Source organism: Anser cygnoides, chromosome Z, assembly GCF_040182565.1.
Source record: "Anser cygnoides isolate HZ-2024a breed goose chromosome Z, Taihu_goose_T2T_genome, whole genome shotgun sequence".
Taxonomy (NCBI): domain Eukaryota; kingdom Metazoa; phylum Chordata; class Aves; order Anseriformes; family Anatidae; genus Anser; species Anser cygnoides.
Window position 1 is genome coordinate 24,904,827 of NC_089912.1, and position 17,888 is coordinate 24,922,714.

Here is a 17,888-nt window from a genome sequence, read left to right on the forward strand (position 1 = left end):
CACATAAAAATAAAAGAAGTAGCATGAATGCATTTTTAATAATTCTTTTACAAAGAAAGGAAGTACTTGCCACTTGGTTAAAATATTTAAGAAAAAACTGAACTGTCTTACTCTTATTTACTTACTACTATGCTAGTCACGGTATAATGCCAGTGGCTTTACTAAGTTACCTTCAGCCATGTAAATTAACAATAATTTGAAGGGAGATCTTCAGTCTGAATGCAAGCTACTCAATTTCAAACCATCAGTGTTACAGGAACAAAGTGTGTTTACTCATTGGCATATTTCCCAGATATTTTTTGCCCAAACTTGCTTTGCGTATTACAAACAAGTTAAAGAAATTGAAAACAAAACCAGAAAGACAGATTTCCTCTTCTCTTTCACCTGTTTCAGAGGACAATCATGGTAACGAAACAGCAACAAAAGCTTGGTGATCACATAAGCTAAAACCAGGAGATGGTCAAGCAAATCCTGCAATCTACAACAGCCCTTCTGCATCACCCTTGTTGGTGAAAAGCCAACTGCTCTCTAAGTGCATTCAGTAGGAAAAGGACAGATGTTCACTAGCAACGACATCACAGAGCTGAGATTTCCAAATGCATCAGCCAAATTTTCTTCTACCCACATAGCCTCAAACCTGTTCATCTCCCTCCCCAGAATTCATGCAGTTCACCTCTTAATTGACTCAACAGCCAGCCAGCATCATCCCTGTGGATTTGCTCCTGCTGTGAAACATCCCCGGGGACTCAGAGAAATCCATTAACTACAGCTCATCAATGTCTCTATTAAAAATAAATAAATTAATTAAAAATCATGCAACAACCCCTTGCAAGCAGCAGAAATCTCAATGGTCATCAATGGTCTACAGGTCAAATCTGTCACCAGCTTACACCCATCCCCTACAGCAGGCACACAGTTCCCACAGCAAGGCTCACAGATATGCTTGTGAGGTTTCATATGGCCATGCAGCTTCCCAGTGGGTGCCAGTCAGTGTACATCACTATTTAGAAAAAGAACACACTGCAGCATTGAAAGAAGGGTTCCTTCCTGGATCCTGTCTTTATCAGCCCTCAAGTTTTTTGCCTTTGTGATTTTTATATGACTCCTAACTCTGCAAAAGAGACTAAAAAATAAAATAACAAACAAGCAAACAAGAACCACATTCAAGATTATTTTCTGGAAGCTTCTTGTTATCGAGAGCTATGTTTCATGGTCTGTGTTCCATGCTGCTCTTTCTCACATCTTCTATTCTGTCCCTTATAGACTAAAGGTGAAAAGGGCCTCCTCTGTAAAGTTCATACCCAACATGAGCCATTCAAACAGTCTGCAAAGCCCACAGATGAATTTTACATTGTAGGAGCACTCTGGAACAATCACAAGGATACAATCCTCTTAGGCCTTCTGCATATTACACATTTCTGCATGTTACATGTCAAAGATTTTGACATAAGACTAAGACGTGCCACCTGTTGGTTTCAGTATGACTCTGATATGCCCACTATTTCCTCTCCTTCCTCTCTGTACCTCTGGTGAGCGTACCAACATTTATACTGAAATGAAGAAGAAAAAAAAAAAAACAAAACAAAAAAAAAACAACCCTCATGAGCCTCATAAACATTCTGAAACTAGTAGTTGCTCTTACTCTTGGTAGGGTCTTAGATCGTTTTGCAGGTCTTCTTGACATGTAAGAGAGAACTATTACTCATTCTGATTGAAAATTCTGCTGTTTCCCACTGCTAGCCAATAAAGTACAACTAAGTTTAAAAAGAAATACAAGTTCTAGCAATAACTTTCTCAAAGTCAATTTTCTTTGACTATATCATTAAATGCCTGCTTCAAAGAACGTAAATAATGACTCTTGTGCTTACTAAAAACAGAAAAGAAAATGCAAATAAGATGTCTCCAAAATGCTCATGAGGTACATCAAACATTTCAATACAGAAATATTGAAAAACAATGTAAAAATAAAAGGTGGTGTTTTTTAGTTTGTTTGCTTTACATTTCACAAATACAAGTTGTACTCAACTTTTCTTGTGTCCCATAAATTCACTTCGTAAAGTTTGAAGGACAAACCTCAAAAAAAAAATTTACTTCAGTGCAGCAAACTCATCCTGTTATGTCTATAATATGAAACCCCATAGAACTTAATCTCCCACACGCATATGAATGTGTCCTCATGTCTACATAGGAGCATGAGGACAGCAGGAGACCTAAGAACAGGATCTCCAGGAACCAGCCTCTGCTGAAAGTGGTGCTTAAGACAGACGTACAGCAAGGCAGAGTCTTCAGTCTAGCGTGGGAAGGAAATGAGGCCTCGCAAGAGATTTAAATCTTACTCCCTCTGAAACTCAAGCACCCAGTTTCTAACTCAGATATGGTGTGTCTTCTGACACCAAGGAAGCACAGAACTGTCACCTGATCAGTCATGTTTGTTCAAAATATGTTCTGTGCTCAAAACCTCTGTACACATTACAGTACTGACCTAACCACCTTGCCTTCTAATTTCACAAGTGCCTTAAAAAAGTAATGCTTACTCATTTTCTCACCCTGTAACACACAAAGTCTCTTAAATTCTCTGATGCAAAACCAAACAGGCCGGAAGACTTCCTCGAGTCACCAAAAAGCCTATACTTGGCTGATTTAGCACATACTCAAATAAATTCCTTCCCTCATGTGGTGGGTTGACCCTGACCAGCAGCCAAGCACTCACATAGGTGTTTGCTCCCTCCCCAGTGGGATGGAGGAGAGGGCAGGAAGAAGAAGAGGGCATGACAACTCATGGGTCGAGATAAAGACAGCTTACAACATGAAGGAAAGAGGGGGAAAAAAAAAAAAAGAAGGCGATGCAAAGGCAGTAACTCAGCACCTTCCACAAGCAGACTGATGAGGCCAGTCAGTCAGTCAGCCAGTCAGTCTTTCACCACCAGCTGTCTTGGAAGACAAAAACCCCTTCTTTTTCTGATGTAGGTTTTTTTGTTTGTTTGTTTGTTTGTTTTTTGGCTAAGTGTGACATTACGAATATGCCTTTGGTCATCTCAGGTCATCTGTCCTGGCTGTCTCCTCTTGGCCTCTTGTGTACCCCAGAATACTCCTTTTGGGGTCAGATATGGAAAGGCCTAGATGCTTTGCAAGCGGTGTTCAGTAATAGCCAAAATACAGGTGCATCATCAGCACTCTTTTAGCCACAAATCTAAAACATGGCACCTGCATTTTGGCACAGTGCTGCTATGAAGAAAGTTAACTCCATCCCAGCCAGACTTAGTAAATTTCACAAAGTGGAAGGAACAATAGCTTTTTCTTGTATATAATGGAAGTACTCTAAATCCTGAACTCCTTGTGTAAAAGGAAGACATAGACTACTTCCCCGCAAACTAACTTTGGGAGGAAGGTAGCTATTAGCCTCGACATTTGTTAGCTTCAGGTATAAAAAGCCTAAATTGAAGTCGTTCTCAATGCATAAAAAGGAACCTAAAGACTTCAGATAAACCTATTAAGATGTTCTTGAAGAAGTTTGAGTGAATTAAAAGGGGACGCTATGAAAGACATTAGGCTAAACTGCTAATTCATACAATGACACCATTATAAGGCTTATCCTAGCGTATTATTTTACTGAAGGACTGGACTGTTTATTCACTTTCATAAACAATCCAATCATTTGAGTTGGAGTAAAAGGTAACCTTCAGGGCCTGCCATCATCATCTGTCATCTATCACAGTCACTCATGCAGAAAAATATGACTTGCACTGTTCTTTTTCTAGCTCTGTTTAAAGTCAGTGTGACAGTCAGAAGTGTCACAGAACAACAAGAGGAGCAATCACAAGTATGTGTATCCATTTCTATCTTCTCTATCTCTCTTCTCTCCCCCCTGAAAAAAAAACAACAAAAAAAAACAAACAACAAAACACCCACATGTAACATAGATCAAAAGAGAAAACCACTTAGTCTACTTACTTTACTTTTTTTTTTTTAACTATTTCTATTTTTTTCAGATGAGGGATCAATTTGGTAAAAGATATTAATATGTTTAGAACTAGTAGAATTTATCATATCATAACAACTCTCTTCAGTTTTACTGAAAAGTTCAGAAGCAAGGCCATTTTTATCCAGATCATTTAAAGCTATATTTGTTTGCTTATTTCCACTTTACATCAGTAATTAACTAATCATATGAAAAGATCAGTTACTGGTTAGATACTCCACACAACTGCTACTCATCATAAAAGTTCACTAAGATGAAAGCTAAATACACACATCTTTGAAAACTCTAAGCATTCCAGTCAAATCTAAAGTAGAATTGTTGTAAGTTTCACCTTCCTTTAAAATAAGAAGTAAACCTGACAGAATCTTCTCATCCATACATATATCATACAGAATTTACAGCCAGCTCAACTGATGTATCAAAAAAACAGAAAAGCAATTCCCTATCCTATTAACAGTACCTGTCTAAGGTGGCTCTCCATAGAAATAAAACAGTTTCTGGTTTGCTTTTCCACTGAACATCTACAATTACTTTTACAGGATAGGGAGAAATTAGAGTTAATTAAATTAGCACATTTTTATATTTTTCAGAAACACAGAAATTAAGAGACTTTTTTGTATGCAAAGTTAAAAAAAATGAAAAATAATAGAACATTGGCAAAATTGCTGTAAAACTTAAACATATAAATATACTGTATGAATAAACTATGCATAATTTATTCCCTACTTAGTTGCTAATAGTCACTGGCATCAGGCACAGTGCTGTTGCTCACAGTAGACAAACAAAGCTTCAAAAACTTGAAAATAAGCAATTTCCTTACTATTTTTCCTATAAGCAATTCCATTGCTCTCCTCTACTTGAAACTGAAATTTAACCTTAGGAGAGTAAGTTTTACAAGTCCTAGGTACATTCATTGCTGATAATTAGGAATAAAGCAGTTGACACAGCAAAAGGAAAACAAGCACACAAACAAACAAACAAAACCAGAATCTTATTATCAGCAGATAAATGAAAATAAGAATAAAAGTTCTCTCCCTACAATCATGACCAGACTCTTCAGGGTCTACTTTAGTGACTACAAAAAATATACCGTATAAAAAACAGACATGTTCAATTTCCCCCTTGTGCCCTCTACTACTTTAATTGGGTTTGCTCCCATTAAAAATATGACTTCTTTTTCCCCAGAAGTGTCATATCTCTTGACAGATCTTGCTAAACATTCCCCAAACAGGAGAACCTTGTGCAAAGGGAAGTGAAGGACATGCTGAGAACCTCTACACCAGAGGAGCCAGCCTTTTGTTCTGCCATGGTCCTGCTGTCCTGGTCATCAGCTGCTGGGCCAAGAGCAGCTTTGCAGCTTCAGGAAGGGAAGTGCCACCTCCTCCTCGCACATCAGGAAAGGATTCAGAGAACCAAGGAAAGAGTTCAGACAATACGCAAGTTCTGAAAATCTGCCAAAAAAAAAAAGTGACTGGCATCCCATTTGTTTGAAAAACCTGGTGAACAAAGCCAGCTCTACTGATAGGTTATTTATGGCCAAAAGGGTACCTGTAACACAGAACTATTTTAACACTCACATTTATGGAAAATGGGAGCGTACTACACTGGAGAGTGGGCAATCGTGGTTTTTTTTTTTTTTTCCTAATATTTTGAATATTTGTCTGACATGATATGAGAGACCTGGTCATTTTATATTAAATATAGTATTTTATTTTTAGCCTTAAAATCATTGCTTTTCTTTGTTTTTGTTTTTGCTTTTGTTTTCTGCAGTGATTATCATTCATGTACACAAAAACATCTTTTTTTAGGAATATATTTTAGCAATGAAAAACAAATTTGTTAGCAGTACAAGAAACAAAGGTGTTTTACAATATTGATTGCTCCCAGCAATTGTTTCTTTATTAGCACAGAGCTGCTGGAGAACTATTCCATTTCTGCATGTTTCACTTTCTCAGAGTACTTTTTCTGTATTTCCCAGAGTGAAGGACTCTGGAGCTGTGGTGAAGCTGTGTAAAAGGTCACTCTACTCAAACACCAGCTGTTTGGTTTCACTAACAAAAGGAAAAAGACTCTCCACTGAAAAGTGACCATAAATAGGCACAGCAAACTCTTTACACAGGCACAGCACAGAGTTTTCAGTGGGAATTCTGCTGTGTTTAATGTAGGATCAAGTCCAATACCACTCTCATACAGGCAGTAGCAAGGAGGAAGCAAGCAGAGCCCAGGCAAATCCCACAGGATGTCCACATGATTGTTCCATACCCAAAAGGCCAAGGAATTTTATGTGAAGCAATTGCAACAATTTACCGCTGCCGAGTGACTAATAGTTCATGGGACGACTCCAACAGGAAAAAAAGCCAAGAAAACATTCTCACACATTAAGATGAGTGTGAGAACTTTGTTTTGAGGAATCAGGGGAGGAAACATGAGAAAAAACTTTTCAGAACACTACAGAAAATAAGATGGCACTGGCAAGGGTGAGGGGGTTTCTCCATCTTTAGCCTATGTCTTCCAGTATGCACCAGGATAGGCAGACGTGGGCTCTGGGAGTTAACCCTGGCTTCCACCCAATATTTTAACATCATGTCTAGCTTCAAGAGCCCTCCTTACTCCCTCTGGGGAACTGGAGGCCATGATCCATAGCAGAAGGCATCTGCTCATCTCTTTTCAGATTTGTTTGTCTGCTACTACTGAATGTAAGATAGAACATCTGGACTCTGATCCCAGTAAACTCAGTTCCCATTTGCTTGCAGTTCAATGCATCTTCAGTAGAGCTCTGCTACTGAGAGTAGACCATACAGACACTCCACACCTCAAAAAGTATCACTTACTTGGAATAATATATCATTAAAAATGATCCCAATGAAAGGATTCAGTATGAAATCTCAGATCTATTAATAAAACTAGGTTTATGAAATTTGTTACTAAATTCAACTTAAAAAAAAAAAAAAGGCAGTGTGGTTTGTACATTGTAATTACTTTATAATTAGCCTTCCTAGAAGCGCAGTTAGGGAACAAAGAATCCTTTTAATCAATTGAGCTCTTCATCTATAGATTCTACTTCCATCTTAAACTCTGTTAGGTACTGACTACCTCAATTATTTTGTCAATAACATGTGCACAATTAAATTAAAAATACCATAAAAAAAACTTTAGAAACACTTCATGAGAAAATCACCCATCTGCCCCCAAATCACGTTCCAAATCCCATGTTCTAACTTGAAATACAAAATTTTTGCCCAAGAAGTGTAAAAGAAAAACAGAGAAAATAAATTATCACATGAAACTACTTGATCCTCTTGGTCTAAATCTACTGAAGTCAAACATCTGAATCCATCAGCCATTTAAAATTTACGCTACTGGTTAAAAAAGTTACAGTGTTAGACTTAGTATTTACATAATATGTTTTCAAAACTTTGAATCCCTCTGAGATTTTAAAGGGGTAGCCATCACTCACAGATGTTTAATAAGGCATGGAGTCTGCCAAAAAGCAATTTCTTTTTCAAACACCACATTACCTTTTTTATGACCCAAAACCTGCACAAATGGACAGAAAAAAAGTTTTTCAAAATGTTATCAGAATACAGCTTTTATGCTAGAATGTGATCAGAAGCAACTCCCAAACACTATGTGCAGCTCAGCAAGTTGCTTTTATTAAAAGTGAAGGAAAAATAAGAGACAGAATTTCAGTGCAATATCTGATTGCAGCAAAACTGCTCTCTTATTATTTAAAACTGTACACAGAATTTAGTGATCCTAGATTGGAACACCAGTCTAAGAAAATTAGTGTCCTATCTTTGGAAGAAGCTTATGCTTTAAAGATAGATGAAGGAAAAAAATAAAATAAAATAAAATAAAATAAAATAAAATAAAATAAAATAAAATAAAATAAAATAAAATAAAATAAAATAAAATAAAATAAAATAAAATAAAATAAAATAAAATAAAATAAAATAAAATAAAATAAAATTCATTGAACAATATGGCAGGGTGGTACAAACAAAAAGAATAGAGAGAATCCTTTCCAAATCTTATGGCTATCAGCCTGGTCTCTTCAGCATTAAACATCTCTGTTACTACTTTATGTCAAATTGAAATTACAATGAGCATTAGTTATTAAATCATTTAGCCCAAAATACATTACATTTCCATATTTTTCATAAAATGTTAGGTGCATTAACTCAAAGAATTCTTGATATCAATTAAATTTACATGAGCAATTTGTTCTTCTGGGGAAAAAAAAAAGTTGTAATTCTATCTATTCTAACAAATAGATACACTCTCATCTTAGGCAATTGTTAGGCCTGAAGCACAATTTTGTATTTTTAGATTATGAAGACTTGTAGTTGCAATTAAATAAGTTTAAGTTTCAAATATAAGCCTCATTTCACCCAGCTAAATGATATAGATGTGGTACAGCCCTCAAAATTTTACCTTTTATTCATCTTCATAAGCAAATGCTTTCAAATTAAAGACACTGGTTCAGCTGAGCCTCCTGGTGTTGTCTTTCACAGATTTTTTTTTCTAGGTTGGAAGAGACCTCAAGATCATCGAGTCCAACCTCCGACCTAACACTAAGTACTCCACTAAACCATATCCCTAAGCTCTACATCTAAACGTCTTTTAAAGACCTCCAGGGATGGTGACTCCACCACCTCCCTGGGCAGCCCGTTCCAATGCTTAATAACCCTTTCGGTAAAGAAGTACTTCCTAACATCCAACCTAAAACTCCCCTGTCGCAACTTTAGCCCATTCCCCCTCGTCCTGTCACCAGGCACGTAGGAGAACAGACCAACCCCCACCTCTCTACAGCCTCCTCTCAAGTAACTGTAGAGAGCGATGAGGTCGCCCCTGAGCCTCCTCTTCTCCAGGCTGAACAAGCCCAGCTCCCTCAGCCGCTCCTCGTAAGACTTGTTCTCCAGACCCCTCACCAGCTTGGTCGCCCTTCTCTGGACTCGCTCGAGCACGTCCATGTCCTTCCTGTAGCGAGGGGCCCAAAACTGAACACAGTACTCGAGGTGCGGCCTCACCAGAGCCGAGTACAGGGGCACAATCACTTCCCTCGACCTGCTGGCCACACTGCTTCTTATGCAGGCCAGGATGCCGTTGGCCTTCTTGGCCACCTGGGCACACTGCTGGCTCATATTCAGCCAACTATCCACCAATACTCCCAGGTCCTTCTCGGCCAGGCAGCTTTCCAGCCACTCATCTCCCAGCCTGTAGCTCTGCTTGGGGTTGTTGCAGCCCAGGTGCAGGACCCGGCACTTGGCCTTGTTGAACTTCATGCAGTTGACCTCAGCCCATCGCTCCAGCCTATGCAGATCCTCCTGCAGAGCCTTCCTGCCCTCGAGCAGATCGACACACGCACTTAGCTTGGTGTCATCTGCAAACTTACTGAGGGTGCCCTGGACGCCCTCATCCAGATCATCAATAAAGATATTAAAGAGGACCGGCCCCAGTACCGAGCCCTGGGGGACTCCACTAGTGACCGGCCTCCAACCAGATTTGACTCCATTCACCACAACTCTCTGGGCCCGGCCATCCAGCCAGTTTCTAACCCAGCGAAGGATGCCCAGTCTTTGGCATAGTTGAAGAAAATTCTCTTCGTGTTTCAGTTGTTATGACTTTGGGAAGATTTTACAATATAGGAACCAACATGACCCACACTGACTTTCTTGAGCGATCCTCTTATCATTTGAGTATGGTTTAAAGTAGCATTAACTAGCTTCATATGAATACCCTGCATTAAATAATAATTTATTCTCAAATAAAGGCAGAATGCTTTGACACTATCAAGACAAGAAAAGGGAAACAAAAGTGAATTTTTATTTGAATAAAGGTTAAAAGGAGCTTGAGGATGTTACAAATATTAATGGAGGAAAGTGATTACAAGTGCTACATTCCTGTCTGTCCACTCTAAGCATTTGTAGATTTTAATAAAAATCATTCATTAATTCATTCATTCATACTTTCAGACACAAAGATAGAAATATTTGAGAATGCTCACAACCTACAAAACAAAGGTTGCAGGTGTATATGCCAGTAATTTCCTCATGTAAAGGAAGGCAATCTACAAAAAATACCTCCCGCAGTTCAGATTTCCTTATCGTTTTTTTCTCAATAACTCAAATTCCATCTCCATATTATGGCTTAAGACACTTTAAGATGTAGCATAAACCTCACATTTTCAATCTTGCACATGTGCTCAGGCACCCTGTTAAGGAGATTAGATGCTCTGCACAGGTCTTGCTATGTGTTCTAACATGCATTTTTGTGGGTAGATTTCCTGTTTTCTCATCCAACTAAAAGTAGTCTTCACATTCTGTTTATTTTATCTTTTCTGTTTTGCAGCACCACAGGCCCTCACCAGATCATCACTGTTTACTTAACATTGTCGCAAAGACTTATGCTTAAAAACACATAGCTTGCAAAAGTATATAAAAAAAATACACAAATAGTTCAGATTCGTATAACAAGGAATGTTCTATAGGAGTTTCATTTTAGGAAGTGTCTCTAGGCCCATAAATTATCACTTTACAGTAGATTTGAAATAAACGTAAGTACAACAGATATCTACACCTAGAATACAGTATTATGAAGATTTTCCTTAAAACTAAGATTAAGTAGATAAACTGCACACACTGCTTTAAATAGCAGTGGAGTTAGCTGTCCCCTAGTTTCAACCTAATGTTACCACTCATAACTTTCTTAAGTCTTGACAAGTCTTACTGTTCAAAGTGGACTGATTCAATCATACCATTATTTGTGGAAAGTATTAGTTTTTAGCTCAGGTACAGTTTAATTTAAAAATATTTTTTGTTTATCTATTTCTCATCTGCCATGGTATTCCATTTAAGATATAAACCAAAGAGATCTTAAAGAGGTGTAACGCAACCTTTAAAGAGACAATACTTGATCCCTAAATTTAACTTTGCTATAATACAAACCTCATTATTATGGGCTGCTGTTTTAAGTCTGCCTTCTGTAAAATCTAAAGAGTATTTGTTCCAAATGCATTATTGCTAGCTGTATCATTTCCAAATTTCACTCATAAAGGCATACTCGCCTCATGCATCACGCTTTTTAAAGTTATTAGACTAAAGATAAATTTCACATGTAATGTTTGACTTACTTTGTTCTTATTCAAATTACAAAAAAGAACAGTAAAGAATATATGATTATATTGAGTTATCTCCCAAAAGAACAACAACAACAAAAGCGATGTGATAAAACAAGAAGGTTTGAAAGTGGAGGGGCTAAGGGTTAGAGGACAGATTCAACGTGACAAAAATGTGTAGTTACATCAGATGACATTGCTAGGTATAATTTGAAATACATTACAGTCTAAATTTTCATCAGCAATTCTGATGACAGCTTCTGTTGCTTTTCTTTCAAAGAGAAAATACAGATGCTAATTCTTTAAGTTGAGCCCCTGTAAAGGAGTTTCAGGTCGGCGAACTGAAAAACCAAATATCTTGAATTAACACTCACACTTGATAATTTTGCATAGATTTAGAAGACGGAAATGAGAAAAGCTGTTTTTAAACTGAAAGTGAACTTAATTTCTTCAGATTTATACACACTTGTAAAAACTACTGCACTTATCCATATGCTATAGGCACCCTGAATACACAAAAATTCAACACAATAAAGGCCCATAAATAGCTAAATTGCAACTGTATAACAATGCAACTATCCACCAGCAAACTGAACAACACAATAAGAAATTAAAGGAGACAAATTCCAAAACAGACAGATTTTTTTTTTTTTTTCCAGCTAGAATTATACCACATGAAGAATGCCACAGTTACCTATCTGGAACATCGTAGCAGAAAAGCACATCCAAAAGCCTTAATATCCTCAAGAACAACATATTTATAAGCTTCATTCTCATATTCTCATACTGTATTGGGGTATCAGATCCACTCTCTCTGTTCTTATTTCTGCTGTTGTAACAGAACAAGCTTTTCAGTCAGACACATAACTATTAATTGTTGTACAAACCAACATTAATACGTTAAGACATTTCCCCAATACCACAAATAGGATAGTTCAAGGAAAACAATCTGAGTAGTACCATATCATCATAATTTGCATAACAGATATTACAATACCCTTATCTTCTGAATGTTTTGTGTAAACGGCTCTACATACTCTTATTTGGAGTGGCAAAGATATTGGAGCCTTCAACTAAAAGTCTTCTTTGATTATGAGCTTGAAAAAACAAGTATCTGCATGAAGCATGGACATATACCTTTTTTCAACAACTTGTCACATTAATGTTTTCTGTGATTCTGGTCACTGTTCTTGAATTGACCAAGCATCCGGCCAAATTCAAAAAGAGAAAGTGTGCTAAAAAATCCTAGACATTTTGGAAAGGAGCTCATTTTCACATCTGCCAAACTTCGTTACTTGTATGGTTGTTACCTTACCCCTCTATGTTACCTAAATTTATTTTTTTATCTCCATAGCCTTGCCCAAAAGAAGAAATGCAGCACTTTTATTGTCTTGTGATTTGCTAAGATTACCACATATCCTTTGAATCCAGTTTAATTTTCATTGATTTCTCACCGTAATGATCATAAAGATATATTGTACATAAAAGCAGAAGTGAAAAGCTGTTGTGCTAATGCATTTCAGTTGTTTGCATTAGAGCAGGACAAATGAGTGGACATTTATTAGCAAACAAGCTTGTTTCATCATTAATGCAATCCATTAAAACAATAATGGAAATATGCTAATCCTTTTAACATTTTACTTGCTCTTTTTTATGACTGCTACGAATTCTAGTTATGAGTTTCACTGTGCCAAGGACAGACCAGTCTTTTCCAGACACTTACCCTCTGACAGCATGAATAAGTCTCAGTGATGGATAGGCGGTTCGCACTTTCAATTTATTCTTAAGGATTAATGCATTAACCCACTCCACATGCTTCTCTCCGCCTTTGACCATGAAAGCAGGGATCCAAAGGACACTGTCATTCAGCATGGATAGTCTATGCACAAATTTTTCTCTGTCACTCTCATTCCGAAAGCCTCCAAATGCTCTTTGTACAACTGATGGGTTCATGGTAATAAAATCAGATTTAGTTCCCACGTCTGCAGCAAACTCCACCACAGGAGCTAGATTGCACCTGAAGAGGAAGAAATCAATGGAAAATGAAAATAAATACGAAATATTAACTCAGAAAAATGTATGCATGAAGGAAAAGCCGAAAATGGACAGGTAAGCCCATTTCAATCTACATGAAGAAAAGCTACCAGTAATAATAGGTGTGATAGCATATAGCATTTTACCAACTTGAACACTCTTTGGACATTTTTTTTTAAACATTGAATGTAAGTAAGTCTATGATGAAGACAGCATTCTGTACAATTGAAAGCCATGTAATCATGCTTTAACACGCATCATCAGCTGGAGTATGCCTTCTAACACCTATTACCTTTCATTAGTGTTCATTGGTCATCTTCTTGTTACCAATGGCTCACAGTCTTAAAGGAAACCATATCAGCCAATTAAAGTATAATTTATACAGGTTAGTCATTGCATTTTTGTAGAATACAGTATTTAAATATCATTTACAAATTAACTTTAGCCTGTGATAAAGTTTTTGTTGTTTGTTTGTTTGTTTTCTATTTTAGATTATCACTGCAACTGAGGATGTTTTGAAATTTAGCTTTTATTCCATTTTGAAATATTTTGTTTAAAAATAAAGATTCATCTTTTCATTCTCTCATGATGTCTCATATTCAAATCTTGTCTAATTTGCAGTAACTTTGTGTGGTTTTTTTTTTCTATGCTTGAGAAGAAGGTCTCATCAGGCCTTTGCTCACCAAAGTCTTTTATCTCTGTTATATAAATATATATGCATCATGCAGGCAGCACTACTCCATAAGCAGCACTGGAGGCAGGTTGCAAAATGTAATTCAGAAACTAATTGTGATTTTAGTGGTGAGTTTGACCCAACCAAAACAAATCACTTCCAGAACATCTTCAGTGAATTCACCTATAGCTGATATCCACCAAATCACCAAATTTTCACAATTTAGCAAACTGTTAGGTTAAAGGATGCTAAGAAGTGATGTCAGATCTAGGTGTTTTGAAACATCTGCATGTTACTATATTCCAAGTACAGTGTTATTTTATTTGTTCTGCATTCTTTTCTGGCACTGTGAACTTTTTACTTAAGCTTAATCCTTTAGCATCTTCTAATGGCCAGATCTTCATCTGATACAAAAATAAGTCAGCAGGGTGATACTAACACCATCTCATGATCTAGCTGTGGATGATAATACTAATTCCTCAGAATATCATTTTTATTCTGTAATTGTGAAGTAAAGTGGTCCAGTCTTCTTCAGAAAGAAATGTTCTTAAGACTATAAAGCCTATATATGCTGAGGAGATAAAGCTGTTCAAGTTTCTGATGACATGGGCAGATGTAAGCTTTCTTAGCAAATGGATGTATGTTCTTCTGTTTTTTTAAATATCTGTTCCACAAACACTCTGCATGTATTACAGGCTGCTAAGAGTAATGTCTTTTAGAAAATGGTTGTTAGGGTACACACACACCCAAAACAAAACAAAATTTTTTACTAGCTTTGAAAATTGTTGCGAAAACATTAACACGTGAACCTTTAATCTAGAGTTCTCAAAAGTTTTGTGTTGCATAAAATCTAAAAATAATCAGACAGAAAACTTAAAATCAACCCATGAAATTCAACGAATTACTGTTGCTCTTTAAAATATCTCTTCTAAGGATGCACTGTTCACCATAGAAAGGATTCTTGCCCAGCAGGATTTTTTTTGAGCACAGTCAGTTATATGCAGATGACAACATCTATTACTTACAAACATGAGACAGAGCTTGACATTGCAAAACTCTCTCTTTGTTCAAATTTGAGAAGAACGTATGTACAAACATAACCTTGTTTAAAAAGCTGTGCATTATATTCAAAGTGTGCACAAATAACATAGACCATATGGTTCTAATATGATTCTTTATTTCTTTGGACAGCTCTTTTCTTACCTGTCAACAGAATTAGTGCCTAAATCTTTTTTTTTTTTTTTTCAGTTTAAAAGCATATGCAGTTTTAAAGCAGTGTTTCACTGTAACTTCAGCTAGAGCCTAAAAGAAATTATCAAACACAAGGTCTACCCGCCCTGCACATCATTACTGCTTCAACAGTGGTATGTTTAATATCAACTACTGTATTTTAGAAAGGTTTACAGCATAATGTATCTAGCAGCATAAATCCTTAATATGCTGTATATTCAGATTTTTCAGGTAGAATTTTAGAAAGCAATGAGCAAATGTACTCTATAACAATGGGGTTGTTTAAAAACTTTTTTTTTTCAAATCTTATGCACCATATTTTTCAAGCTTCAGTGTCTCACATTGAATACCTGATTGTAGTATTAAAGGCAGGTAAGACATTTTGTATTCAAAATGCTGAGCACCTCTTAGCATTTGATCTTTCAAAAATTCAGGTATACAAATATGTATTTGTAGTAGTACTGAAGTTTGAAATGATGTGGTAATAAAGTACATGTGAACTTTGTAAGGCTCTGTTTGCAAAGAAGTAACTAGCTGCTGTTACCCCACCAGTGCTGACATTGTTAATTTAGTAGAACACAAATACACGATAAGCTTTACAGTAATTTCTAGCTGTGTTAAGAAAATAAACACTACCATATCAGTTGTAGTTGACCAAGTTATAAGAATATTACTTTCATTAAGCCACTCCTCATTTTCTTAGAGTTTACTTCCTTCAATGAATAATTCTAGTGCTCATTAAATCAGAAGCATCAGAATTCAATATTTACTTCATATTTATCTACAGAGTTGGAAAATATTAGTTCCAGTAATTCTTCAGTAGGGAGTAAACAGAACTGTTACGTCAGACGTGTTTCCATATGTATTCAAGAGTTTGTGTAACTTTAACACTCACCCTAAACTGTTAGTACCAGATTATACGTATTTCCAGATGAGTGCTAGAAAATTTCATAGAAAGGAATGTTTCAGGGCTAATAACACCAGCTATTGTGTATTTGCTTGTACACCTGAGTATATGTTGATAGCTTTTGTTACCTGTTTCTGAGCTTTTATCTCTAATATACCTTTATGCTATACTATAGCTTCATACAATTGTGGCAATTTTTATTTAAGTTGCTAGTAGATATCAATAATCTCACACTGCCAATTCCCAGGACTCTTTCATAAAAAAAAAAAATCCTATACGTAGACACGCATAAACATATACTTATTTTCTATTAAGTAAATTAAGAAGTTTATTAACTCAGCAACTTTGAAACTGGCATTGTATCCTGCTTATATTCTTTAATTCCAGCTCATTTGTGGTAAGGCACAGAACACCAAGTATGTCCACAAGAGTGATGAGTAGGTGAGGGGAGCTTTGCAGCACAGTTTTGCCATTAAGTGCCTGGGAATTTGTACAGAATAAATAAAACCTTTTTTTATTTTTATTAGTATTAAGTTGTCATTGCTATACCAAATCCAGCAGGAAGCATAAACAGAAGACTGTCATTTACTGAGTTTCCGCTTTCTCACATGCCGTGTTATTGACACTTTGAAACTACAACACTGCTTAAAATTTGACCCCAAAACACAATTTTCTGCAATATACCATTATTTTCCATGACATACATACCCTTTCATTCTAAAAATACTTCAGCGTTACCTTCACCTAAGCCAACCCAAGAAAGCGGACTACAGGTCACAGCTAAGCAGAACAAACTTATTGCAAAGTTACTCATACTGAGATCATAGGAACAGGTTGAAATTAATAGCCACATGTAGCACTGAAGACCTGATTTGGGCAATTACAAAAATAGCTGTAAACATGAGCATTGAGCACATCCATCACATTACACGATGGCTTGTAGAACTCCTTCTTCTGAGCCCAAGCTGTTGACTGTTTACAGAGAAAATGATGAAATGCTGCTTGCCCCAGAAAAAACAATTTTGCAAAATAATGGTTTTCTTGAGTTCCTTTTTTTTTTAATTGTTGTTATTTTGTTTTCCCATAAAATTAATTGTAAGTGTATTTTTTAAAATTAACAGGCTAATGGATAATATTATATACATATATACACACATACACACATATATATATAAACAGAAGCTCTAGCTACATCCTTTTTACCTTGCACTAAGATAATGACTAATTGCTCCCCTACTTCTTCTAAGCACTCTTTCTACAGAAGTGTTCAGACATTCGTCTAATGAGACAAAAGGAAAAGCCGAGAGAGGGATTTAGGACAAAACCTAAGTGGGAAATGTTCATAATGATAGAACACAAGGGAATGGCACAAAACTGCACCAGGGCACGTTCAGACTGGATATTAGGAAAAACTTCTTCACCATGAGATTGATCACAATGAGATTGCTTCCTAAGGTGGTGGTTGATGTGCCAAGCCTGTCAGTGTCAAGAGACATTTGGATAATGTATGAGCAAGTGTATATGGGTTTATTGAAGTAATTTCTTATTGCTGTTCCCTTACCCTTCTAAACTTAGATCCTTAAATCACCTCCTATATTACCTAATTAATAGTTAACTTCCTTTAAAAAAAAAATAAAAAATGTTGCTCCAAAGTTGGAATGTTAAATGCCTATGCACACTGCTTGAGCCATCACTGTGCAACTGCAGCCCAGAAGGCCAACTGCATCCTGGACTGCATCAACAGAGGAGTGGGGGCAGCAGGGGAGGGAGGTGATTGTCCCCCTCTGCTCTACCATTGTGAGGCCTCACTTGGAGTGCTGTGTCCAGGTCTGGGGCCCCCAGAATGAGAAAGATGTGGATCTATTAGAGTGGGTCCAGAGGAGGGCCACAGGGATGATCAGAGGGCTGGAGCACTTCTACTGTGAATACAAGCTGAGGGAGCTGGGGT

General features: G+C 36.7%; 1 protein-coding gene across 1 annotated transcript in view; it reads right to left on the reverse strand.

Moving 5' to 3' along the window:
• ST8SIA4 (ST8 alpha-N-acetyl-neuraminide alpha-2,8-sialyltransferase 4) overlaps nucleotides 1–17,888 on the reverse strand; it is a 63,849-nt gene that overhangs the window by 25,331 nt on the left and 20,630 nt on the right. Inside the window, exon 4 of the mRNA XM_013193415.3 lies at nucleotides 12,820–13,113. Within this exon, the coding sequence (XP_013048869.1) occupies nucleotides 12,820–13,113 (294 nt within the window). The remainder of the gene's footprint in view (nucleotides 1–12,819; nucleotides 13,114–17,888) is intronic.